Consider the following 26,807-nt stretch of genomic DNA (forward strand, 5'->3'; position numbering starts at 1 on the left):
GTTGTTGTTTTTTTTTCCATGAAGGATTGTATGTTTATGGAGGCCTGTTATTCGAAGTGGTTAAGTGCTAACATGTCAAATCTGCTACTTTTATGCATATCAGGTTCTTTTATATTGGATGCAAAAGCTTCTCCATAGGTGGAAACAGATTTAGCTGCTGTTCTTAAGAATACCTCATGAATTTTTAATCACAGGAAATGCCAGTTATTGATTTGGTTAGTGAATCATTAAATGTTGCTAGAAGAGGGTAATGTAGAAGAGATCAGAAAAATAAAATAAGGTGGTCATTTCAAAAACTTGCCTGTATCTTTGAAGCAGGCAGGGATTCTGGTTACATATTTGTTGACCACTTCTCAATTAATAGTTTGAAAATATTTGATGCCTGAAAATTAGTTGGTGGATCTGTTATTTACTGCAGTTAAAATGCAGCTCTGGAACATCATGACTGCCATTATTGTCTTCTAGGAACAGTGTTCAACTAGTGGTTGGGGTTTTTGGTTATAGAGAGTGACAAAAAATTGCTGTATGATTTATTTGGTAGGAAAAGTATACTTGATAAGCCACAATTTAAATACTGATTTTTCTGGATGCGATTAAAGTGATGCTGTTACAGAGAGACTCTGTAACATCTCAAGATAGTTTCCGTCTCTAACCTTAGCTCTTCCAAGACCAGTACTGGAGCCCACATCTTTTTCTTCACTGGAAACCAGGAAGACAGTAAAGGGTAAACAATATTCCAGCATGATTTCTTTTTGGCAATACTTATATATGAAAAGCATTATTTTAATCAATAACTTTTGAATTTTCTTTTTCCCCCTTTTAGTGGCAGTGCCAAATGTGTTAGTGGTCAGTCATTTCTATAAATAATGACAATGAGATAATTGTTAAGCTTCTCAATCCCCCTCTGTAATCTTCTGTTTTATAGGTCTAGTTCACTAAAAGGCTAACTGTCTGTATTCTACACTAACTCAGCTAGGCCACCCTCATTTAAAAAAAGAATAATGCTGTAATGAATGCAGATATTTATGTAAAAGCTGAATGGAATATGGGCTTCGTTCATTTAAAACTCTGTACTGACACTGCTTTGAAAAAGGAATGTTCATCTGTGATATCTGAAGGCAGTTTTCTGGTTTAATCTTAGTTACCCAGAGACCAAAGCTGAAATCTACCTCTCTTTACCTTGCAAGTCAAAGAACATTGGAGGGTAAATATGGTATTTCATATTTGTTTCTTTTCCCCTGCTATCACTTGACAAAATTTTCATCTGCTTTGAGCAATACTAGGTTTGTTAATGCACTTTGGCTTGTGAAAACACTTGACATGCTAATGATGTGATTCTGATGTTTGAACCTATGCTTTTTTCCATCACTTTTTGCAGGGACAGAGGGGGAAAAGTATTTGTCATTAAATTCCTGTGTGTCTGTAGATGTAGTTCCAATATATCAGCAGCATAGTTTTATTACCTCTTAGTCTTGCTATTGATGTGGTATAGCTGTCTCATAGTTTACTTATAGGACATAAACAATTTTTCCCTCTTTCATTCCACAATGAAGTTCAAGCTTGATGAATAGGCATGTTATTTTTGGACCTGATGATCTTAGAGGTCTTTTCCAACATAGCTGATTCTATGATTCAGTGACTAACCTAAAGAAAGAATGGGAACTTTTATATGACATGGGGAAAGATGAAGCCTTTCAGGGGAATGGTGAGGACTTACACAGTCTGTTCTCTGTAAAAATAATAATATTAGTGACAAGAACAGTAAGGAAAAAAATTGTGGTGAAGTTGTTGAGCTTCAAAGAGAGCTGGAGTTATGACTGAGTGTTCAAATGATAATGTGCATTTTATTCTTTAGAGCTGGAATAAGGAAGAATTTAGAATTCGTATTTCCTTGCATTTGAGATGAACGCATGACGTGTCATCTTGAATTCTGAGTTCAAAAGTAGGTCTCTTTGCTCCACGTTCAGTCTGCAACGACTGGTCTTGTAACATCTTTTGGGAAAGTGTCAGACGTGTGTTGGTAAAGTAGACATTTAGACATTTTTCTGATGATGGAGAGTCATTTAGCTACTGAGTTTAACAGTATTGTGCTAGTTGCAACCACAGCAAGACAATTACCTGCTGATTTGATCACTGAGTCACAAGGTACTCCAAGGAGAAGGGGTGTGTTAACCTAGATATGGACCTTTGGGGTGTTGTGAACTAGTGCTGCTTGTGCTGCTGTGGGAAAACCGTGTGAGTGTCTCAAGGTCGTTTCTGTGTCTGACTGCAGCAACCCAGAGACCGGAGCTGAAATCCACCTCGTCTGCTTCGTTGAAAACCACACGGACTGTGAAGGGTAAATAGTCAGTGTCAGTGGTTCCTTTCCTCCGCTGATTACTTTGGCAATGCTTTTCTCTGCAGCAGGGAGCCAGTTCAGATTTTTTGGTGTCCAAAAGAGTGGGTCAATGATGCGGTTGTTCCTTTATGGCTCCTGATTAGAAATTGCTCCATCTGTAAGCTTTTCTGCTGCTTTTTCTGAGATTCCACTTCTAGGTTTACTCTGTTGCCTCAGGCTACCTATGCCAGTTGAAACATGGCATCATGCACACTACAGGAGTGATGCCGTGACATGGAAGCCTGCTCCAAGCAGGTCCGCATTTCCTTGTTTATAGCTCTGTCTTGATACCAACCATGCAACAACATCCTGTGTGAGGACCTGAAGGTGGTTTCTGTGTTTGATCTTAGCTACTCGAAGACCCAGGCTGAAGTCCACCACTCCTTCCTCCTTGACAACGCATCCAACTGTGATGGGTAACTAGCAAACCCCCTTCTTTTTCCATTTTCCCCTTTGTCTCTTCCTATCATGCCTCCCACCTCAAAACACCTGGCATCCGTCTCATCTTCCATGGAGAGTACGAAGACTTGGTGCAGCTTGGCTTGCCAAAGCGCTCACCTCACTTGTTCTGTGATTCTGTTGTTTCATCCCACGCTTCTCCATTTCTGACAAGCATTTTCTGTGGGGACTGAATGGCAGCTTGCGTAGAGAACACATTACTGCACCTTGCCTTTGTCTGCCATTGCCCTGCTTCATTTGTTTTGGTAGCAGACCTTCCTTTCTCTGACACATTCAAATACGACAGCGTTCTTAAGGTGCAAATCCTGGCTGTGCTGATCTGGGTTGGCACAAGAGGACAGCTCTGTGGTTCAGCTGCCCACCAGTGTTTGCAGGTCCAAGGGTGCAGCCACTGGTTGCTTCACTGCTGACTTTGAAGGCAGCCCATTGTCATCTGCCCACACCTTTATGTTGCCAGTACCTGGGAATGGGAGCGCTCTGCTCTACTGCTGGTTTTGGGGTCACATCAGGGATGTAAGGTTGTAAGGACGATGCCTCTTTTCAGCTTCTGGTGAATCACAGCATGTTTCTCCGAAACACCGGCAGCCTTTGGTGCCTGGCCATGCTGCATTTCTTACAGAACTGGTCACAGTGCAGATGGGAAGTGCTCTCTCAGGAGCTATTGCTGTGCTTTTAGCCAAACCGTTGTTTTTCTTTGGCCTGTGTAAGGGTGAAGCATAAGTGTATGGTTGAAACTGCTGTTCACAGAAAAGCTGTATTTACTTAAGCATTGGCTATGGCAGTTGATGGCAATGGGTGGAGATGCTCATGGCGATAGCTGCTTTCACACTGGCAGGTGTGCAAGACCAGTCATGCGGCTTGGCAGTAATTTTTGGCCCATGAGGTAATAAAAGCATGATATGGGCAGGCTGGTAAGTCCCCAGACTTGAAGTCAAGTGCAAGTTAGTATTGTAATGTACTGTATTAATGTATCCTTCTTTATTAATGTATCCTTCCCACTGAGACACAGTTGGATCGTAGAGATGTGCTGTCAGTGTTTCTTGGTGTCTCCACCTAAGAAGCAGAAACTGATTCTGAAGGGTGTTTTTATGGCACTGGAAAAATATTATATTTTTGTTATCTGTATGTCATGTACTTTAGGGTCTTTTCCCATGATGCTGGGGTTCTTTACATATATTATCCTTTTATGATCCTTCTGCCTTCTCTTCTGCAAGAGAATATTTTCTGTGTTCAGAAATTGTACATCTCTGTTATTCCTATTTTTAAATAATGTTTTCAAACTATGTTTTTTATGTAACATCTTGTGCTGCAAGGCATAAGCAATCTTTCTTTGCATTTCCCCCCTTTTTTTAGTTATTTTTTATGTTCTTTTTTCATATTTTTTCATTATGGTGTCTTATGTCTTGATTATCTCTTCATGTTTCTTGCAACAGCTTCTTTATCATTTAAATCACCAGTGCATCTTTGCACATTGACATTAGAAAATCCATTCTATCTGCACCAGAGATTTTTTCCTGACTCAAGTCCCTAGTTCCTTAGTAGTGGCCTGAAATTAGTTCAGTCTGTAGGTTCAGATGCTGCCAAAAACAATTCTTTGTTTTGTTTTGTTTTCCAGCTTCACTGGACTCTGATCATGTTACTTTCCCATCCCAAATGCCTGCATATGCAGAAATATCAAACATAGAGTCTGGAAAATTGTATTTGTTTCTTCCATAGCTTAGAATTTGTTTGTGTGTCAAGGATGTTACAGTTACATGCTGTTTGCTCTGGTTGCTTGGTGTTGTCTGCAGTGTTGGTAGTTAGGCTATATAGCTACATGATGATATTCTGTGTCATAGGATCAAATATGAAACCCACAGGAATCAATATTGTTTGGGTGGTTTTAATCTCTCAGCTATAAGGTCCACCAGTTATATAGTGTCATTATCAGTTATGAAAACATACTCTTGACTGGGACGTTTTACCCTGGGAAATATCTTGTTAGTCATACTATGCACTTTGCAGTTTTCTCTGTTACTAAGATTTTTGTCCAAGTTATGTTATTATTTCACCTTGGAACTTTTCTTACTGGGTTCATATATATCTAAGATTAAATTTGTATTCACAGCCAAGATTTTAATGTGCAAAATATGTGAAGGAAAATTATCCTAAACCTGACAGTCAATGTTTCAGTAGTATTGTTTTGAATTTTCTGTGTCACTTCCTAGCTCTTCACTATGTTACAAAATCTATGTCAATTTATGTTATGTCTATTATATAAAATACCACAATTTATTTTTAATGACATAATGTGTAGTAATATAGCAAAACCTCTAACTCAAACTACTAATATCTGTTCAGCTGAAACAAGTAAAGTGTTGGTATTAGGAATAGCTGGTTGTAGAAATTCATATTTGCATGTAATTTAAATATGTAGGTCTCTTTTTCAGGTGAAGTCAAATCACAGTGTTTTTGATGTTAGACATACACAGATCAATTGGGAGTCCTGTTGTGTCTGTTAGGGACGTGTGACTTTTTCAAAACTTTAGGGGTTTGTTCATTTATTTTCAAGTTGGAAATCTTCTGAAACTGTAGTATAGTGGTGTTGCCATCTTGCACATTAATGTAAAGCAATCTTTTTCTGATCTCTCCTCCAGCTTCCGCCCTCCTCCCCCGCACCTGGTACCCCTCCTCCCCCCTGTGTCTGCACCAATATGAATCTATCTCTCAAGGTTATTTACCTTTTTCTGCAGTTACAAGTTCAGCTGACCTGGAAAAATGTGTGTCTCCACTTTCCAGAACACCTCATGTGCTAACAACAACTACGGGTAATAGTAATGTATTAGCTTTTCAGTTAAACCACTTCAGTTAAACCACTATCTTTTGATAGTAATTTTGGTAATTCTGTTCATCCCAGATATTTTGATCATCTGTCATGCTAGTTTTCTGCTTGAGTCATGACCATCAGTATAGAAAAAGTATCCTTTTTTACATGATAACTTGTGTTTACTGCTGAGAAACTCATCTGATAGTGTTTCTGATCTTACATTTGTCTCTCAGAATGCTACTAGGGCTATTCTGAGAATACTTAAATGAAGTAATTTTTTTTTTCCTAATTATTATTATGCCTTAAGTGTGATACAAATCTTAAAAATACTTGTTTTTTTTTCTTTCAAGCTTAATTGTTACACTCTGATGGATATACACCTTTGTATACTGTTATTTATGTCAGCATAGTAAGCTTCTTAGTATTTCTTACTGTGCAGTGGAGTTTGGTTTTCTTTATTTTACCATTGTTTTCTATGTGTGTATGTACTCATACATTAAAATTCACTAACAAATCTTAACAGAAAGCAAAGTACTGAGGAGAATTAAGAGAGTCTTTTTTACAGAAATATATTTGCAGTGCTTTTTAGTTTTGTAGGGTTGGGTTTTTTTCTGCCTTTTTTGGAGCACTTCATTCTTACAGGCATGGTGTTAGAAGTTCTTTTGTTCTTTTACCTTTATTTTTTCTGCGCTTAAGCTTTAAACTATGTGGACCATGCTATCTAAAGTATTACTAGCTTTGGTTGGGTTACACTTCTATTTGTCAGCTCCCCCTCTAAACAGTACTGCTCCATTGTCAAGGTAAGGCATGCTTACTATGGGTTGACCTCTTCACTGCAAATTTAAATATGTTATAACCTGTAATATTTTATTTTTTTTTCTAAACCAAAGAACCTGTGTGTAGAACTAGTAATCACAGGTACTGTAACCTGGGATTTTTATAGCTTTCAATGGCATTCAGCTGTTTTTTCAAGCCATGTGACACCTAGTAAGCTTGAAATAGCAGATGCTAGACAAGGTACAATAATCTCTAGCTTGTTCTTAATTCAGTAGCTCAAACCATGCTCTTAAACTCATTGAAGTGAGTTCACTGTTAATCCTCGCTTTCAGTGCACATTTGGATAAGACCCTAACACCTGAAATTTGAATTTAGATTTCTGTTAGTGGTTTAAAATTGGTGCTTTTTAACACTTACGATGCATATGGTAACTCATAGTCACATAGTTCTCCTTCAGTATTTTGAAAACTATGCCACAGATAATTAAGGAAACAGTATTTTTTGTCCAGTTATGCTGATGAAAATACTTCTGTGTGTGCTGTAGGCTGCATTCTACTGCTGTAGCCTTCTTATAAATATGAAGGAGTGAAATTGGATATTGAAAGGATATGAAGCATGAAATTGGTTAACAGTTACAGACACTCGATGCTTTTGGACTGAAACCACAGTTATATCGCTTGTCAGCTTTCTACTCCAGATTCTGTTTGCTTTTAATATCTGATAATTGATTGTTCAACATGTCCTCTTTATTAAATTCCTACAATTTACACCATACCATCTCCCTTAAGTGGCGGACGAAACCTCAAAATTTTCAGATGCTCAACTTAAAATCTTACTTGGCAGTGGTTCAGATCCAGACCAGTTGCACTGAGGGCAGGAGGAAATGAACATCCAGTATTTCTACGCTTCACAAATACGATGATTTATAGTCACGGAAGCTCTGTGGTGTTCAAAAGACAGAATTTCTGTCAAATGCATACTAAAATGATGTGTCCAAACGTAGTTGAAGTATTTGTTGTTCTTATAGAAACAAATTTGGTTTTGCTTATGAAAGAAGAATTTCTGCTATGACCTCATTGCTCTCTTATGACTGTTACCATTTTCTCCGACAGCAACAAGTGAATCCATTCTGGAATCTTTCACACCTAAAACTTCTCATCCTTTTCAATGGCCAAGGGTAACATTAGGTAATCTTATTGTTTTCACCTAGTGAAAAGCTCTGTGTTTGTTTTGAGCATTTCATCCATATGAAAGCATTTCTTCTAGTATATAATTTCACATGCATAATCATTCTTCTTCCTGGTTATAGAGTTTTGTTCTTCCATTGTCATTAGACTTGTTGTTCTTGACATATCTCTGAATGAAAACATAGTTCAGGATGGTTTTACTGTCCTCAGAGAAGTAAAACTTGCCTCTTGCATGAAAAACACCATCGTCCTGTTATTAAATGTTCTGTCTATCCCTTTTACATTCATGCACACGCATGTGCTGTCTTTGTCTGGGATATGTAGAGCTTTCACTGTGGAAAGTTTCATTGTTTTGGAGACATAGGATCTATTTCTGATCAGTGCATGGCATTTCAATATCATCTCCATTCCGCACTGATTTAATCAGGTGTCTTTGACTTTCCATACTAAGTGGTCTTTTCTTCAGTATAAACTTAAGGCATGTGGTGTTTGTTGTGGAAAACCCTTGTTAAACAATTCTTGATTGCCATCTGAGCTCTTTCTTTCAGCTCCAAAAGAAATACCGCTTATTCCTTCTAAACTGAAGCCATCTGCTACCCCAGAAGTGCAGCATGTGAAACCTGGTAATTTTGCACACTATTTTTGTAAGTTAGTATGCAGAGAGATATATTCACTACAAATAATCTAAGTAGAACTTCCTAAAAGGGCCAGGATCTGTGCATCTTGACTAACTCAGCATTCTAAAATCAGTCATTTGATGTTGTCTGACAGGAGGAATGAGAGTCAAGCTCATCACTTCTACTCATTTGGTTCCAATGATAAAAATATAAATAAGTTCTCTAGTTTTTAACCTTCTAAAAGGACTTGAAGGGGAAAAAAACTACTTCTGGATGTCACAGAAGTATTTTTTTATGTCACGTATATAAAAAAATATATGTGATTATTATTTCTATCATCTCTTTTGCCAGTCCCCATCTTGCCCTTTCACACAGGCATACTATGGCAAAGATGGCATCTTTACTAGTTGCAAAAGTTTGTTGATTGAAGTAAAGTACTACTCATGATCAGTTAGTCCTCCTGCAGGGAACTCAATTGAAAGGGTTGCCATTTTAGTGAAGATAGGAGAGCTTTCTTATAGGGGAAGGGAAAAATTTCATATACATGCAATTCATTCTTTGACCATGGGAACGTTATCAACATGTCATGCATTTTTTAACTTTTCTGCTTTTTGATCAAACAATAGGTATCTCTACTAATTTTCTTCTTTTGGGGGTTAAAGGGAGCTGAATTTGTGTCTTTAGTGATTCAGGTACTGGATCAATAAATATTATGGTGTACATTACTAGACCAATACTAAAATATTTCTGTTCTCATCTCAGCAAGATTTTGGCAGAGGTTTCCTCTTTGGTATAGATTCTCTGGTATTTCTTATGGACTGCAGTCTTTTCTTCAGTCAGAGCCCTTGTCTGTTGACTGAATCAAACAATGGATTAAAAATGCCCTGAGGATATAAATATGGGGAAGGAGCCTCAGAAGCAGACTCTCACACATAACCACAAGCATACAGTGTGTAATTTCAGAGGAAACAAACCTAAAAGGAGTAAAGAGTATTATGTGTAAGAGCAGGAAGTAGTTGCATGCTTATCTAGCTGGTTTAAAAACACATACCCTGAACCCTTGTAATGCTAAAGTTTACTGCTGATAAGGCTACTGATTGTTTGATCATACATGAATTTTTCTTTTCTAGCCCCTAAACTGTCACTTTTGGAGCCTAAAGCTTCTCAGACTGTTGAAAAACCAAAAACATCACTAGGTAATACATGGTTTCATAGCTGTTGGCCACTCTTCTTTGCAGTCCATGTTTTTCCATCTAACTAGCAGTAATTTATTTACAGTGTTGAAAATACAGGATGTTTTTGCTTACTTTTCTACATATGTCTTTGAATGCTTAAAATCAACCTGGAGTTCAAAAGAATAAACAGCATTATTATTTTACCTGTTAGGTGTCTTGCAATAATGAATTGCTAACTTAGTGAGAGGAACATTTTGACGTGATTGAAAGCTACAATTGTGTATTTTAAATTTTATTACTGACTACTACAGCAAAGAACAAGCAGGGGTTTTGCTGTTTGGTAGTGAAGTCTTAGGAAGATTTTTGAGAAGCCTTCTTAGCAAGTCTGATTTCACCATTTGCATTTGTTCCCAGTAGCCCTCTGTTGCTTCATTTCAGCCATGAAGAATGTGATTTTCATGTGATACAGTAGAAAGGATAACGTTGTAATCCAGTGTATTTCTTTCAGCTCCAAAAGAAGCAAAACTCAAACCATCTGTATCTAAACGTAGACCATCTGGCAGACCCAAAAAGCCACGAACTAAACCTGGTACCTGACTTCCATAACAAATATTTGTTATATCACTTAAATAAGATACCTCTGTTTAATTTTATTCTCTGTGAAACTCAGCATTAGCCATCAGAAAGATGAGCACCGAGGGAACTGTGCTCCTTGAAGAGTATTATTTTTGCATTGAACCAAAAAATTCTGAAGCACAGCCAGAAAGATTTTAACTTTTACAGCCCAAATCACCAAGTCACATGGCCTGGCATTGAAACAAATTGTTTTCCTGCTTTTCATTACAAAATAACAAGTTTTCCAACTTAGTGCAGCACAGATGTCACAAAATGCAAATTCTCCTGCTTTGTTGATGGTTGTAGCACCTTACTAAATCAATAAGATTTGTATTGATTCAGTGATCATTAATGCATATGTAGACATACCTGAAACAGTGAAAATAAGAGTGAGTAATTTCTGCTCTGGAATTTAGTAAAGGCATATTTTATGAAAGCAAATGAAATTGCACCTTTGCACTGGGGTTGAGTTTGATCTGTGATGTGTATCTGAGAGAAAGGACACCCAGCACTTTCTGGACCTGAGGAACAAGTGAATGCAGTTACAAAAATATTTCTAGCGCTACATGGTCTATAACGAAACTAGAAATCTTAAAAATGCATAATCGTAAGAATGTATTACTTAATCCTGGAAGGGATCAGGCAATATTGGTAAATTCTTTCCAGATTACCTTTGAAGATTTTTTTGTGCATAAAAAGAATTACTCTCTTCAGACCAAATAACTCCTTGTGGAGCTTGTAACTAAATGGTTCTTATGACCTGGAACAGTCTCAAAATAGTGTGTAAAATTAGTTTTTCATGGTGATTACAACTCCTACGAAATTTTATTGTAGGAAATCCAGTATTGTATTGCTAGAATAATTACTGTGCTGTAGATATCTATGTCTGAATATAGATTCAAATCCTGCATGTTGTTTTCTGAAACAGCAGAGAAAAAGAAAAAAAAAAAAAACAACAAAAAAAACCCTCATTTGGAAACTGTTGTATAAAATTGTTTTACAGCCTTGAACTGCCAAGATAAACACTGTATGTTGATGTTACCACACTGAATGACTATATAAAGAGTTTCTATGTAGGAGGTGGCATGATTCTGTATTTGTACAGATGCCTCTTGTTTGTTCTTTCCCTATTAGTGGTTTCACTGATTGGTCAGATGGAATAATAAGAAACACTTTAATCATAATTAAGCTTGTAATGATCTTCCTGTAATATTTGTGAATTTGGCATTTGTTTGGTTGGAAAAATGATTATATTCTTGTTCAGAAATTACTGAGGCACAAAATATGCGGTGGATGGGGATAACCTTGCTTTTGGATAGGTGGCAAAATGGTCAAAGAGCAAGGATCTCCTCTGTATTTCAGGGCCACTTGGGAGTTCAGTTTAAATTCTAAACTTGTATCATAGAATCATAGAATCGTTAGGGTTGGAAAGGACCTTAAGATCATCTAGTTCAACCCCCCCTGCCGTGGGCAGGGACACCTTACGCTAAATCGTATCACTTAAGGCCTCGTCCAACCTGGTCTTGAACACTGCCAGGGATGGAGCATTTACAACCTCCCTGGGCAACCTATTCCAGTGCCTCACCACCCTTACAGGAAAGAATTTCCTCCTTACATCCAATCTAAATTTCCCCTCTTTAAGTTTTAACCCATTACCCCTTGTCCTGTCACTACAGTCCCTAATGAAGAGTCCCTCCCCAGCATCCCTATAGGCCCCCTTCAGATGCTGGAAGGCTGCTATGAGGTCTCCATGCAGCCTTCTCTTCTCCAGGCTGAACAGCCCCAACTTCCCCAGCCTGTCTTCATACAGGAGGTGCTCCAGTCCCCTGATCATCCTCGTGGCCCTTCTCTGGACTTGTTCCAACAGTTCCATGTCCTTTTTATGTTGAGGACACCAGAACTGCTCACAATACTCCAAGTGTCACCTTTCCTTAACAGTGAATCGAAATAATGAAAAATATGTGCCAAATTTATACTTGATCACTGACTTACTAATGACTGTAAACTTCCACAGTCTTAGCACAGTACTAAAGAGAGCATAATGTTAGATAGATAGGTGCATATATGTAGTTTTTCCTTTTACAATCTTCTCTCCCTTACTAGGACTATGAGGGTCCTGGAGGGACTTCTGAACATGCATCTTCAGAAATACAGTCATACCAGAGAACCATACATTCTCAGCCTATGAAAACCCTGCTTGATAACCTGGTGCATGTCTGTCTTACTATTTTCTGCCCTTCAAAGTCTAGGTTACCTGGCTGCTCAGTACTTATAACTCAGTAATCTGGTAAATTGGTCAATGCTATCAAGAGTAACTTTTATGCCAAATTCCTCTTATGTTGTCTGGCAGTTATAATTAGATGCTCTACTTTCAGAAGGTTCAAAGGATTTGAAAGTAATTTTATTTTCTCCCAATGTTATTCTCCTCTCATCATCATTCTGAGAAATCCACCTTCCAGCTCTACCTTTTAATCTTGAAAAGTCTACATCAAATGTGAATATTTTAAATGGACTATCAGTAACAGAGGCTTTGAATCTCTTCAGGATTTTCGCCTGAAATATTTCACATCTAACCTTTATTGTGGAAGAACACTGTGGAAGAAATTCAGGAAAAATAATAGAAAGATTTACCAAAGACAATGGATTTCTCTGGCACTCTTTCTTTTTAGTGGTCTACAGACCTAAAGAATCAAACAAGATTGACAGGAAAACAAGATGAAGACTTGTGGAGCTCCTCTGCCAGTGGTGTTCCTTTAGCATAAATGCACCTTTTATTTTCAAAGAGCAGCAAAAACCTCACAGGGTAGCTACTGTTGCTTAAAAGCATTCAGTAAATATATTACTTTCTCAGCATTTCCATTTGAATAATGGAGAGGAGGTAGATTTTAATTGGGAAATGAGAGCAGCTGAGGCATACTAGAAGTTGAGAAATAGATATAGATGCCTGTACTTTGCTCAAGAAGATTCTCTTTATTCCATCAGCAGCTATTCTGGTGTCAGTCACTACTAGGAGTCCCTATATATACGAATGCCCAAAGACTGCAGAGGGTAATGATTGCAAGTCATCTTTAGCCATTCTTCTTTTCACTGGTTTGATAATATGTGCAGTTGAAAACATCATTTCCTGTAGGCATCTTGCTTATTCATATGCGGTCCAAACCCAACAGTGGAAATATACTCTTGGTGCTTTATTTTTCCATGCCTCTAGCATGGAGATACTGCCTTCTAAATGACAGGGTATCACTTCAAAGATGTCTGATTAGAAGCTTCAATTACATTAGAAGAAGAAAGTGTAAGAATTTTTGCAACAGTAAAGATTTTATGAAATATAAAAATAACAATCTAAAAATCATATTTCTAGTACAAATTGCTGAACAATTTCTGCAGAAGGGAAAGTGCTTTGTTGCACATAAATGAGCATTGTATTGATAATTTCTCAAATTTATGGAAAATATTTCATCTTTTCATTTGATCAATGGAAACTTGTGTTCAGTTGATGAAAAAAAAATTATGTGTTTCTAGTTTTAGTGAGGAGGAAAGTTTATATAAGGTAATACATGATAGCTATCTTTTTTTGATAGGGGAGTATATATTTGGTGATGTGTTTAATAAGTATGTTTTAATGTAGACTAAGAACAAAGATGTCCTTTGCAGTGATTCTTGAAATATTATATCTAATTCAAAAAGTTGAGTCACTGTTTGCATTTACTGTGCAGATTGTACTCTGTGAAGTGTTTCAAGATGTTTTAAGAGGTATAGCTTTGCTCCTTGAAACTTGGATGAAGCTAATTACACATATGATACTTTTCTGGACAAAGATGGCTTGAAGTCTGTGCTTAAAGTGCTTAAATGATTTGATTAAATGGAATCAATTTGTTTTGGTTAATTAGCAACAAATCACTGCAGTTTGAAGCAGTAAATTTAAGTTCTACTTCGTAAATGACTTTCAAAACTCTTCCAATGACCTTGATTTGCCAAAGTCAACATTAGATAATAATGTTTTCTAAGCATCATTTCTCAGCTCTCTTTTCTTTGGCTTTTGGTTAAAATTTTCAAACCAAGTTTTCTTGCAGAATAGCATCCAACTTTTTAATTATCCCTTTCTTCAAAGCCTCCCTCTGCTTGTTTTGCCCATAACCAGTAACAGTCAATGCATCAAACCCATAGCATCATTTTTTTTCTGTGTTTATTCATTGATATATGCTGACAGTAATTTCCTAGACTTTATTTATTGATAAATGCGAATGTGATTTTTCTATGGTACACCATTTAATTTCAGTTTAAATACTGTTTTTTACAAACCAGTGTCCAAAATCACGGTCCACACATTTGAAGCCCAGATCATCTGCTAAGACCATAACCCTCAAGCTAAATCTGATAGGGTACTTCTTTTGAAATTTTCTATTTTGAGGCTTGCTATTTGTGCAGAAAGTAAAAAAAGTTTAAAATGTCAACTCGTTTTTCCTCGAACAGGGAGAAGGAAGTCATTCATTATTTTGGGATAATATTTATACAAAGGGAAATCAAATTGCTTCAGAAAACAATTTGCAGACATTTATTTTCATTTTTAATATCTTAAGTATTTTTTTTCTTTTTAAGTACTCACTGCTTTTTCAGAGGCAACCTGAAAATAGAAAGGTCACCTTAGTGGAAAATTTTAACTGTTTTGTCATGGTCAGCATGCCGCTTTCAAGGACTAGCAGACCTCAGTTTGAGGACACCTTCCGTTTTTGTATATCAAGAGTCCCTTGCTCCCTTTAAGATGTGTGATCTCTGCCCTTGCTTGTTCTAGGATTTACTGATTTCTATTAACATTTTTGCTTCTGTTGCCATCAAGTTTGCGCTATTATGTTCTTATTATTGAACCTGTATTATTAGGAAGTTCAATTGTCCATGGTTTTAAAAAGTTAATTTGAAGATCTGTGTCACTGTGGTATAGTATTAGCACCTGCTTTTATACTTCCCAGTGGAGTAATTCTAAAGGTTTTTTTTAGTTCTTCCATGCTTACCTTCTCACACCGCTCCTGTTGCAGTCTTGGAACCTATTACACTTAGAATTGAACCACCAAGGTCAACAATAGGTAATGATGTTTCCTTGGCAAGCTGTCATATTTGCTTTTTTCATCACAGAAAGCATCATCGAAGTTAATCACCTTATGCCTTAGGATTGTTTCATTAAACTCCATTTTTCTTCTAGGTAATTCTCTTGCTTGACATCCATGGCAGCTGTGTATGTTGCTCTCTTCAGAGTTGGAATGTCTCTCTTTTTTTCCTTTTTTTTTTTTCAAGAAAATTATTCTGGCAGCTCTGGATAACCTTTCTTATAATTCTGCTTGTCTGTGCTTGTCCCAGCTTTTTATTTAAAAAAAATAAAACCCAAGCTTCAAAAATGACTAAAATTCCACTCTCTGGCTTATATTGCTATAAACACATGGAGAGTATTACCTGACTTTCCTACTTTCTATGAAGAACCATTTTTTCTCTGTTGCAGGTGTGAGGTTTCTATGTTCAACATGATACTAGATTCTAATTACTGTGCAATTTAAGCAACTTATTACCCACATTTTCTCTTCCAGCTCCAATGGAGATTGAGCGTATTCCTTCTATACCTAAAACTTCACCCAAAACTCATATCCCACAAGCCGAAGATGGTAAACTGCTTTGTGTGATTATTTCTAATACAGCTTGTATTGGATTGAAATATATTTCTTGAACAGCTGTTTAGGTAACTGAGAAAATTAAAACATAATGGGGTTCTCTTCTGCTGTGTGTTCAGTGATTTGCTTGCAGTTTTCAGATGTTGTAGCATTCACTAGATATTTTTCATCATGCAGAAGAATAAATCTCTGCTACTTCATGGCAGCAGAAAGAGGATATTGTTGATAAACTCAGATTACAGTGGTAACTAAAGGAAATACCTAACAATTGAAGCGTGTATTATGGCTACTTAGGTGGTACAGTTCTTCCTCACACTGCTTTGTTTTGTTAGAATTAATACATTTCCTTTTAAAGTCACAATTACTTACTTTCATTACATTATTATTTCCTGCATGAGCAAGTAAATTACTTGGTAAATAGCTACTATTTGTTTATAAGTATTGATATTTTTTAGCATTGATTATCATTTATGCTGTATTCAAAAAAATGCATTTTTCTACTGTGTCATTAAATGTGAGTGCAGGTAATGTCAACAGAAAATTACAAGGGTATTGAATATCAATGTAAGCTATCTTTTGATAAATGTGAAAAAAATCATGGTAATCACTTTACTGAAGATCTGTAAATTGTACATAAAGCAATATTTTTGAAATCTGATGTTATGTATTAGATATGAGTTCCTCATGCAGAAAATGGTAAAAATCCTTATTCTCTCATAATCTATAATACACAGAACTTTTTTTACAGCGCTATACACTTATCTTGTGATTGTCTTAAAAGATTTGGTTATTGTCACCCATGCAGAAGAATTGACACAGAGAGGGATACCATTTCTGTTATGCCTCTGCTTATAATGAGGGAAATGCAAGAAAGCAGCATAAACTTTAAATCCTTATGCCCCTTAAACACCCAGTTTAATTTTAGATACATACCAGTTTATAGCTGAAATACATGATCAGTACACTGTAATTCTCTTTAATAATATAGCATCCAGTAAACAAGCAAGTGGTCTCTGATTCCAACTGTATATATAAATTGCATTTGAAATACACCACAAAGGGAAGAGATTTGTGTCCTTAAAAAGCCATGTGAATAAGGGAGTGATATATACTGGATATCTCATTGAAGCCCATGGGAGAGCTACATTCACATTATGTTTCAGCTTACGCTACTTTCTCAGAGACTTCATTTAATATAATGGGTTTTGTATGAGGCTGTGTACGTATTACATAATTCAAAATACAGTTATTGAACAAGTAATGCTAATTGTAAATGCAGTTTCTCACTTCAATTTTTGTAATAGCTTTTACGTTTTGTTTCTGATACAGTCCTGAAATCTGTAACACTTAGAACTGATCAACTAAAACCAGCAATAGGTAATAACTTTATCTACAGAGACCATCACATTTAGCTTTTTCCTCAGTATACACAGATCATCATAAATACATCTTCATTGTGCTCCACTGTCATAATTTTTTGCTATTAAATTTAGTCTTTAGGTTGGGGAGGGGGGCTGTGTGTGATTTTACACTAACAATTCATAATCGTCTTGTTTGTTTCTTCTTACACAAATGTCTTCTATAAAGTGGATGGAAGCACAACAATCTTCCTCTCACTACATGTCTCTGTACTGTGTTTCTGTCCTGTGATGCTTCATCTTTCAAATTGGTTCATCCATACTGGCCTTGCTTTATGTTACCCTGCTACAGAAGTTCTCCATCAGCACTACTTCTCTGTGTACCAGACATTCATACTTCTTCATTTCTCATACAAGCTTTTTGTGTTTCCAGAGGGTTCCAGAGGCATGTAATTTTTTTTTATTTTAATATTATGCACTGTTAGTCTCAGTTCCTGAAAGATTTTAATAGTTGCTTTTTTTTTTTTTTTGAATTTCAGTTCCAAAAGAAACACAGCATTTTACCTCCAAACCTAAAACATCACCAGGCTCAGAGGTGCCACAAACCAAAGCTGGTAAGTACACTGTTACTTTTACTTATTAAACTTGTATGTGTGTCTGTCATGGTTTAAACCCTAGCCAGACAGCTTGTCCACTCACTCCCAGTGAGTGGTGCCAGGCTGAGAGCAATCGAGGCCCCCCCCCCAACACCGTGCTCTTCCCTTCCCCGCTCCCGGAGGGATGGGGAGGAGGATCAAAAGAGTGCAACTCCCACGGGTTGAGACAAGAACAGTCCAGCAACCAATGTATAAGAACAATCACCAAAGCTAACACCAAATGACAACAATGATAAGAGAAAATAACAAGGGAAGAGAATACAATACCACCGGCCAGGAAACGAGTCCCACCCAGAAGCCCTTGTCCTTCCGGGTAACTCCCAGTAACGCCCCCCCCCCCCCTCCCCCCACCCCCCCCCCCCCCCCGGGCATGACATAGCTGGCTAGTCTGGGTCAGGCGTCCCGTTTCTGCTTCCTCCCGGCCTCCCCTCCTCCCTGGCATAGCATGAGCCTCACAAAGTACTTGGTCAGGGTAAACATCACTTAGCAACAACCGAAAACATCGGTATCACCAGCACTGTTCCCAGGCCGGAAGTCAAAACACAGCACTGCACCAGCTACCAAGAAGGAGAAAAATGGCTGCTACTGCTGAACCCAGGACATTATCCACCCCTTATTCCATACCATTCACGTCATGCTCAGATCCCACATTTTCAATATACCATCGCTCTCCCACATATATACATCCATATACACACAGACCAAGAGAAAGAGATCATTTTCTTAGTGCATGGACCAATCCCTATAATGCTGCCGAGTCCATTCGGTCCATGATGTCAGGTTCCATCTCTTGTAACAATCTTTCAGGGCAGGATAGGCTGTGTGCAGTATTGGATCGTTGCTGCTGATGCTGGTCGTTCCTTTACTGCGGAACTCATCCGGCTCTATCAAAGTTCATTCTCTGTTGGGTTGATGGTTGGAGGGAAGTCACTTGGGAGTAATATAAGGCTGCTGCTAGAGGATGTAGGAAGGCAGCTAGGACAACTAAGGCCTCCTTAGAATTAAACCTGGCGAGAAGGGTCAAGGACAGCAAAAAGAGCTTTTTCAAATACATGGCAGATAAAACTAACACCAGAGGCAATGTAGGCCCACTGATGAACGGGATGGGTGCCCTGGTGACAGAAGATACAGAGATGGCAGAGTTACTGAATGCCTTCTTTGTCTCTGTCTACTCTGCTGCAGGCAGTCCTGAAGAGTCCTGTACCCCTGAGACCTTAGATGAAGTCAGGTCAACGGAGCGGTTTGCCTTAGTCAATGAGGAACGGGTTAGAGACCAGTTGAGCAATCTGGACATACATAAATCCATGGGTCCAGATGGGATGCACCCACAGGTGCTGAGGGAACTGGCGGAAGTCATTGCTAGACCACTCTCCATCATCTTTACCAAGCCTTGGGAAACGGGAGAGGTGCCTGAGGACTGGAGGAAAGCAAATGTCACTCCAGTCTTCAAAAAGGGCAAGAAAGAGGACCCAGGTAACTACAGACCGGTCAGCCTCACCTCCATCCCTGGGAAAGTGATGGAACACCTTATCCTTGCTGCCATCTTAAGGCGTATCAAGGATAAGAGGGTTATGAGGGGCAGTCAACATGGCTTCACCAAGGGGAAATCATGCTTGACCAATCTCTTAGCCTTTTATGAGGAAATAACACGGTGGATGGATGATGGCAGAGCGGTGGATGTGGTCTACCTTGACTTCAGCAAAGCATTTGACACAGTCTCCCACAGCATCCTCACATCTAAATTGAGGAAGTGTGGACTGGATGATCAGGTAGTGAGGTGGACTGCGAACTGGCTGAAGGAGAGAAGCCAGAGAGTTGTAGTCTATGGGGCGGAGTCTAGTTGGAGGCCTGTAACTAGTGGAGTGCCTCAAGGGTCAGTACTGTGACCAGTATTATTTAATATATTCATCAATGATTTAGATGAGGGAATTGAGTGTACTATCAGCAAGTTTGCTGATGACACTAAGCTGGGAGGAGTGGCTGACACGCCAGAAGGCTGTGCTGCCATCCAGCGAGACCTGGACACGTTGGAGAGTTGGGCAGGGAATAACTTGATGAAATATAACAAGGGAAAGTGTAGAGTCCTGCACCTGGGCAGGAACAACCCCAGGTTCCAGTATAGGTTGGGAAACGACCTGTTAGAGAGCAGTGTAGGGGAGAGGGACCTGGGGGTCCTAGTGGACGACAGGAGGACCATGAGCCAACACTGTGCCCTTGTGGCCAAGAAGGCCAATGGCATCCTGGGGTGTATTAGAAGGGGGGTGGTTAGTAGGTTGAGAGAGGTCCTCCTTCCCCTGTACTCTGCCCTGGTGAGACCCCATCTGGGATATTGTGTCCAGTTCTGGGCCCCACAGTTCAAGAAGGACAGGGAGCTGCTGGAGAGAGTCCAGCGCAGGGCAACTAAGATGATTAAGGGAGTGGAGCATCTCCCTTATGAGGAAAGACTGAGGGAGCTGGGTCTCTATAGTTTGGAGAAGAGGAGACTGAGGGGTGACCTTATTAGTGTCTATAAATATATAAAGGGGGAGTGTCACGAGGATGGAGCCAGGCTCTACTCAGTGTCAAACAATGATAGGACAAGGGGTAATGGGTACAAACTGGAACACAAGAGGTTCCACTTAAACTTGAGAAGAAACTTCTTCTCAGTGGGGGTGACGGAACACTGGAACAGGCTGCCCAGGGAGGTTGTGGAGTCTCCTTCCCTGGAGACATTCAAAACCCTCCTGGACACATTCCTGTGTAACATTATCTAGGTGCTCCTGCTCCGGCAGGGGGATTGGACTAGATGATCTTTCGAGGTCCCTTCCAATCTCTAGCATACTGTGATACTGTGATACTGTGATACTGTGATACTGTGAAGTCAGGGCTAGTCACTGGTGACCTGAAGACATCTAGCTGATGGGCTATAAAAGTATTTCACAGCAGGCAACAGCATACAATTGAGTTCACTGGCTGTTTTCCCCTAAAATCAAATCCCCTTGAGGTATACATTGGGCTTCCCCATCTTCCCGCATTACCCACCAAGTATATCTAGGTCCCTGAGCAAAAGCAATCCCACCAGTGGGTTTGCCTTTACCTGAAGCACGAACAACCCAGACTGTCTTCCCCAGCAAATTCTTCATATGCACCACGGGAACTTTGTCTCCCTCTACAATATGTAAAAGTTCTGACTGGGCTGGGCCAGCCCTGTTGGCAGATCCTCTGGTGTTGACCAACCAGGTGGCCTTTGGTAAGTGTGTACCCCAGTGCTTGAAAGTTCCCCCACCCATGGCTCTCAGTGTAGTTTTTAACAGCCCATTGTACCATTCGATTTTCCCAGAGGCTGGTGCATGGTAGGGGATGTGATATACCCACTCAATGCCATGCTCTTTGGCCCAAATATCTATAAGGTTATTCCAGAAGTGAGTCCCATTGTCTGACTCAATTCTCTCGGGGGTGCCGTGTTGCCACAAAATCTGTTTCTCAAGGCCCAGGATAGTGTTCTGGGCAGTGGCATGGGGCACAGCGTATGTTTTCAGCCACCCGGTGGTTGCTTCCACCATGGTAAGCACATGGCGCTTGCCCTGGCGGGTTGTCGGCAGTGTGATATAGTCAATCTGCCAGGCCTCCACATGTTTATACTTCAGCCATTGTCCTCCATACCAAAGAGGCTTTAACCGCTTGGCTTGTTTAATTGCAGCACATGTTTCACACTCATGAATAACCTGGGCAATAGTGTTCATTGTTAAGTCCACCCCTCGATCACGGGCCCATCTATATGTTGTGGTGCTCCTCAGTGGCCCGACTCTTGGGTACATGGGCGTCTACATGACGTACCTTCATGTTCTGCACCCAGGCAGCAATATCTTTCCACAGTGCAGCAGCCCAGGTGGGTTTACTGCTGCATGGCCAGCTGCTCTGCTTCCATTGCTTCAGCCACCCCCACAGGGCATTTGCCATCATCCATGAGTCAGTATAGAGACAAATTACGGCCACTTTTCTCGTTCAGCAATGTCCAGGGCCAGCTGGATGGCTTTCACCTCGGCAAACTGACTCGATTCACCCTCTCCTTCAGCAGTTTCTGCAACTTGTCGTCCAGGACTCCATACAGCTGCCTTCCATCTCCGATGCTTTCCCACAATACGGCAAGAGCCATCAGTAAACAAGGCATACTGCTTTTCACTTTCTGACAGTTTATTATATGGTGGGGCCTCTTCAGCACGCATCACCTCCTCCTTTGGTGACATTCCGAAATCTTTGCCCTCTGGCCAGTCCATGATGACTTCTAGAATGCCCAGACAACTGAGATTTCCTATTCGAGTTCGTTGTGTAATTAGTGCAGCCCACTTACTCCATGTAGCATCAGTTGCATGATGTGTAGAGGAGATCCTGCCTTTGAACATCCAGCCCAGCACGGGCAGCCGGGGTGCCAGGAGGAGCTGTGCTTCAGTGCCAATCACTTCCGAAGCAGCTCGAACCCCTTCATAGGCTGCCAGTATCTCTTTCTCAGCTGGGGTATAGCTGGCCTCAGATCCTTTGTATCTCCCACTCCAAAAGCCGAGGGGTCGACCTTGAGTCTCCCCTGGAGCTTTCTGCCAGAGGCTCCAGGTAGGACCATCCTCCCCAGCCGTGGTGTACAGTACATCTGGCCCGGTCCAGACAGGTCCAAAGGCTGCTGCGTGAACTATCTCACGTTTAATTTGCTCAAAGGCTTGTTGTTGCTTCAGGGCCCCATTTAAAATCATTCTTCTTCCGGGTCACATGATAGAGAAGGCTTACAATTGAACTGTAATTTGGGATGTGCATTCTCCAGAACCCCACAGCACCTAAGAAAGCTTGCGTTTCTTTCTGATTAGTTGGTGGAGACATTGCTGTTATCTTGTTGATCACATCTGTGGGGATCTGGCAATACCCATCTTGCCATTTTATTCCCCAAAACTGAATCTCCTGTGCAGGTCCCTTGACCTTACTCCGCCTTATGGCAAAACCGGCTTTCAGCAGGATGTGGGTTATTCTCCTCCCTTTCTCAAAGACTTCTTCCGCTGTATCGCCCCACACAATAATGTCATCAATGTATTGCAGGTGTTCTGGAGCTTGCCCCTGTTCCAGTGCAGTCTGGATCAGTCCATGGCAAATAGTAGGGCTGTGTTTCCACCCCTGGGGCAGTCGGCTCCAAGTGAACTGGACACCCCTCCAAGTAAAAGCAAACTGTGGCCTGCACTCTGCTGCCAAAGGAATTGAGAAAAATGCATTGACAATATCATTCGTGGCATACCACTTGGCTGCCTTTGACTCTAGTTCATACTGAAGTTCTAGCATGTCCGGTACGGCAGCACTCAACGGTGGTGTGACTTCATTCAGGCCACGATAGTCTACTGTTAGTCTCCATTCTCCATTAAACTTTCGCACAGGCCATATGGGGCTATTAAAGGGTGAGCAGGTCCTGCTGATCTCTCCCTGACTCTCCAGTCTATGGATCAGCTGATGGATGGGAATCAGGGAGTCTCGGTTGGTGCGATATTGCCGCCGGTGCACTGTTGTGGTCGCAATTGGCACTTGCTGTTCTTCGACTTTCAGCAACCCCACAACAGAAGGATCCTCTGAGAGACCAGGCAAGGTGGACAGCTGCTCAATTTCCTCAGTCTCCAAAGCAGCAATACCAAAGACTTTTTCTCTCTTGCAATTGCTTTGTCAATTCACCCTTCTCTAGCAAGTGATCCCAGCTGCTTGGCTTCTGTACCTTCTAGTTTGTGACCATCGGCCCCATTGTCCCAGCATCGGAGCAACCAGGTGATGATGTGCTCCCCTGGTTGACGGGTAAAATCTTTTCGCATATTCCGTAGCTCAGTTGAGGTCCGAGGTCATGAAGTCACCTCTTCTTCTTCTTCATCATGTGATGATGACTCCTGATCAGATGCTAGACCGGGTGGTGAATACACTGTTTCTTCACCTTGCTTCACCCTTCTTGCCTCTTTTTTGCTTTTTCTCTTGCGTACAGGGGCAACCGATATTGGTACGAATTGGTCCCCTGGTTTGGCTGCAGTAATTATCACTGTGGTTTGAGTAGCGACTGTGCTTGTTGCTGGGGGTGGTGTAGCTTCTCTGCTTGGAGCTGGGGTCGCCGTGCTGTCTGTTGCAGTCGAAGTTTGAACAGCTGCTGTACTTGCCACTGGGGTAGCTGCACTGTTCACTGCAGCCAAAGTTTGAGTAGCGACTGTACTTGTCGCTGGGGGTGGTGAGGCTGCTGTGCTTGGGGCTGGAGTAGCTGCGCTGACTGTTGCTTTGCTCTCAGATCCACCGACATTTTTTTCCTTTTGAAGGTGCTGGATAGTGTTGAACAAGGCCCTGTAAGCATAGGCCAAGCCCCAGCACGTTGCCATGATTTGTCCGTCTCTGGTATGGCCAGAATGACCACACACCTCATTTAAGTGTGTTACTAATTCTTCTGGATTTTGCAGTTGTTCAGTGGTGAAATTCCAAAGTACTGGAGGGGCCCACTGACCTAGATACTTGCCCATACTATCCCACACACCCTGCCACTCATGACTGTCCAGCCTCAGGGAAAATCTCTTGGTCCTCCTATATCATCGTTTGACCCCAGACAAGACCCAAACCTGACTCTGCTTAACTCTTGAAATCAGTCGTGGGCAAAATACACTCTGTATGCGTGCCAACATGGTGATCCCCATCACGATCAGCAAATAAGTCTCAACAGCATTAAAAGGCCATTCCAAAATTTCAAAACTCTCAAATGTAAATGGTCTGGGGGGAGGACCGGGAGGGTAAAAGGATGTCTCCTTCACAGGTTGACCACCTGAGAAGGAGAAAAAAGATGTGTAATTGCTAAGCACTTCTATTATATACCTCCCAAAGTATAAAGGTGGTTACCACACTGGGAACATAAGCCAGATCAGTTTCATGATCAATGATTCTATTGTATTACAAGTCATTGCCATAAAGTACAATGAGACAAAAACCTTAGCCCAAGCCCCACACTTGAAAAACACTAATACAGCAAATACCGGACGGAAGTAAGGTACGATATACTGAAACTGTTAGATCAAGAGGAACAACCCTGAGAGCCAATAAATCAGCATTGTGACGAGTGGCTATTAATCCGGCCAGATCTGTCGTTATCTCAACCCCTCGAGCCCCACGTTGGGCGCCAAAAAGATGTGTCGTGGTTTAAACCCTAGCCAGACAGCTTGTTCACTCACTCCCAGTGAGTGGTGCCAGGCTGAGAGCAATCGAGGCCCCCTCCCCCGGGGCTCTTCCCTTCCCCGCTCCCAGGGGGATGGGGAGGAGGATCGAAAGAGTGCAACTCCCACGGGTTGAGACAAGAACAGCCCAGCAACCAGTGTACAGCACAAATCGCCACCACTACCACCAACGACAACAATGATAAGAGAAAATAACAAGGGAAGAGAATAAAAAACCACCGGCCAGGAAACGAGTCCCACCCAGAAGCCCTTGTCCTTCCAGGTAACTCCCAGTTACACACACACACACACACCCTCACCCCGGGCATGATGTGCTGTGGTATGGAATACCTCTTTGGCTAGCCTGGGTCAGGCGCCCTGTCTCTGCTTCCTCCTGGCTTCCCTTCCTCCCTGGCAGAGCATGAGCCTCACAAAGTCCTTGGTCAGGGTAAACATCACTTAGCAACAACCGAAAACATTGGTATCACCAGCACTGTTCCCAGGCTGGAAGTCAAAACACAGCACTGCACCAGCTACCAAGAAGGAGAAACATGACTGCTACTGCTGAACCCAGGACAGTGTCTTACTTTGCTGTGGAGCTTCAGATAAACATGTATCCCTTGGGTGTATATGTTGGAGAATATACACTCAGGGGATTTATAATCAACCAAGTCACTGCAACAGTGGGCATTTTCTGTGCAGTTGTCAATGAAAATAGGTCTTTTCTGTGTGAATTTGGGTTTGGGAAAAGTGAAGGTGAGATAGGAGTTGTGTCATTGCAAAGAGGAAGGATTTTTTCTGTATTTCTCAAATTGTGCATTTGTGTACTTGTTTTTTCTTTATCAGGCACAGTTGTTCATTTATGCTTTTCAGTTCACTTTTGCACCTCCCTTATGATGTTAAGAGATTTAAGAATGTGTAATACTTTCTATAATGTTGTTTACACAGCTTGGTAGAGAGCATTATACAACCCTGAGCTAATTAAAGATAAAGGAAGAAAGTTACACAACTAACTCACACGAACAACTGTATTCGATAGTGTGGTGGGTTGACCCAAGTCATTAGCCCACTAGCCCCTTGATCATTCCACCTTGGAGAGAATCAGAAGAGCAAAGCAGAGGAAAAAAAAATAAAAATCATAGTTCAAGATAAAGACAGATTCAACAAGGACAGAGAGAAAACCAAAGTGATACAAAGGTAACCACACGCTACTTCCCACCAGCAGACCAGTGTCACTCTAGGAGCAATGGGCCCTTTGGAAAGTTTTGCTATTAAGCATGACATTATGTGAGGTGAAATATTCATTTGGTCAGTTTGTTTCAGCTATCCCTGCTGTGTCCTCTCCTAGCATCTTTATCATCTCCAGTCTACTTGCTTGGGGGCAGAGTTAAAAATGAAGAAGTCCTTGATGGTGTAGCAAGCATGATTCAGCAATAGCTAAAACATTGGTGTGTTATCAACGTTCATGAGTCCAAAACAGAGTACCACAGGAGCTGCTGGGAAGAAAGTAAACTCTGTCCCAACCAGACCCAGTACAGGTATCCAGAGTATATGCAGTATTAGATAGTGCTGCTGGAGAAATGGGCAGAAAAATGACAACTAAGTTTCCTTTTCCCCCCAGTAAATCTGTGCCTGTTGCTTGAATCAAAACCTTGACATAAGTCAGGAAAGTGAGCAAAGTTGAAGGTGAAAAAACACCCACAATTTCTTTGTGGTTTATTATAAAAGCTTCAGATTGATATTTGGCCCCTGTTCTGTATTACAGCTATTGCCTTGAACTGGAGGCCATTTTGAGGATACTGACATGTGTTGAGCTTCAGAGAGGAGTGACAGTCTGTCATTGCCTGTAGCAGGATGGTTGTATGATCATTGTGGAAGTAGTCATTGTTTTGATTATTCTTGGTAATACTTGCTTTTGTTGTCTTTTGTTTGTTTTTTTTTTTAT

At 40.6% G+C, this 26,807-nt stretch overlaps 2 protein-coding genes across 2 annotated transcripts in view; one reads left to right on the top strand and one right to left on the bottom strand.

Moving 5' to 3' along the window:
- Positions 1 to 26,807, bottom strand: part of NXPE3 (neurexophilin and PC-esterase domain family member 3) — a 480,868-nt gene that overhangs the window by 387,071 nt on the left and 66,990 nt on the right. The window lies entirely within an intron of this gene.
- The window catches only part of ABI3BP (ABI family member 3 binding protein), a 149,875-nt gene that overhangs the window by 72,837 nt on the left and 50,231 nt on the right, over positions 1 to 26,807 (top strand). Inside the window, exons 16-27 of the mRNA XM_062624812.1 lie at positions 2,273 to 2,338; positions 2,728 to 2,793; positions 4,452 to 4,533; positions 5,576 to 5,643; positions 7,532 to 7,606; positions 8,155 to 8,229; positions 9,354 to 9,419; positions 9,907 to 9,987; positions 15,047 to 15,094; positions 15,590 to 15,664; positions 17,000 to 17,047; positions 17,568 to 17,642. Of these exons, the coding sequence (XP_062480796.1) occupies positions 2,273 to 2,338; positions 2,728 to 2,793; positions 4,452 to 4,533; positions 5,576 to 5,643; positions 7,532 to 7,606; positions 8,155 to 8,229; positions 9,354 to 9,419; positions 9,907 to 9,987; positions 15,047 to 15,094; positions 15,590 to 15,664; positions 17,000 to 17,047; positions 17,568 to 17,642 (825 nt within the window). The remainder of the gene's footprint in view (positions 1 to 2,272; positions 2,339 to 2,727; positions 2,794 to 4,451; positions 4,534 to 5,575; positions 5,644 to 7,531; positions 7,607 to 8,154; positions 8,230 to 9,353; positions 9,420 to 9,906; positions 9,988 to 15,046; positions 15,095 to 15,589; positions 15,665 to 16,999; positions 17,048 to 17,567; positions 17,643 to 26,807) is intronic.

This window comes from Pezoporus occidentalis, unplaced genomic scaffold (genome assembly GCF_034315485.1).
Source record: "Pezoporus occidentalis ecotype Australia unplaced genomic scaffold, CSIRO_AGI_Poc_V1 ctg271, whole genome shotgun sequence".
NCBI lineage: Eukaryota > Metazoa > Chordata > Aves > Psittaciformes > Psittacidae > Pezoporus > Pezoporus occidentalis.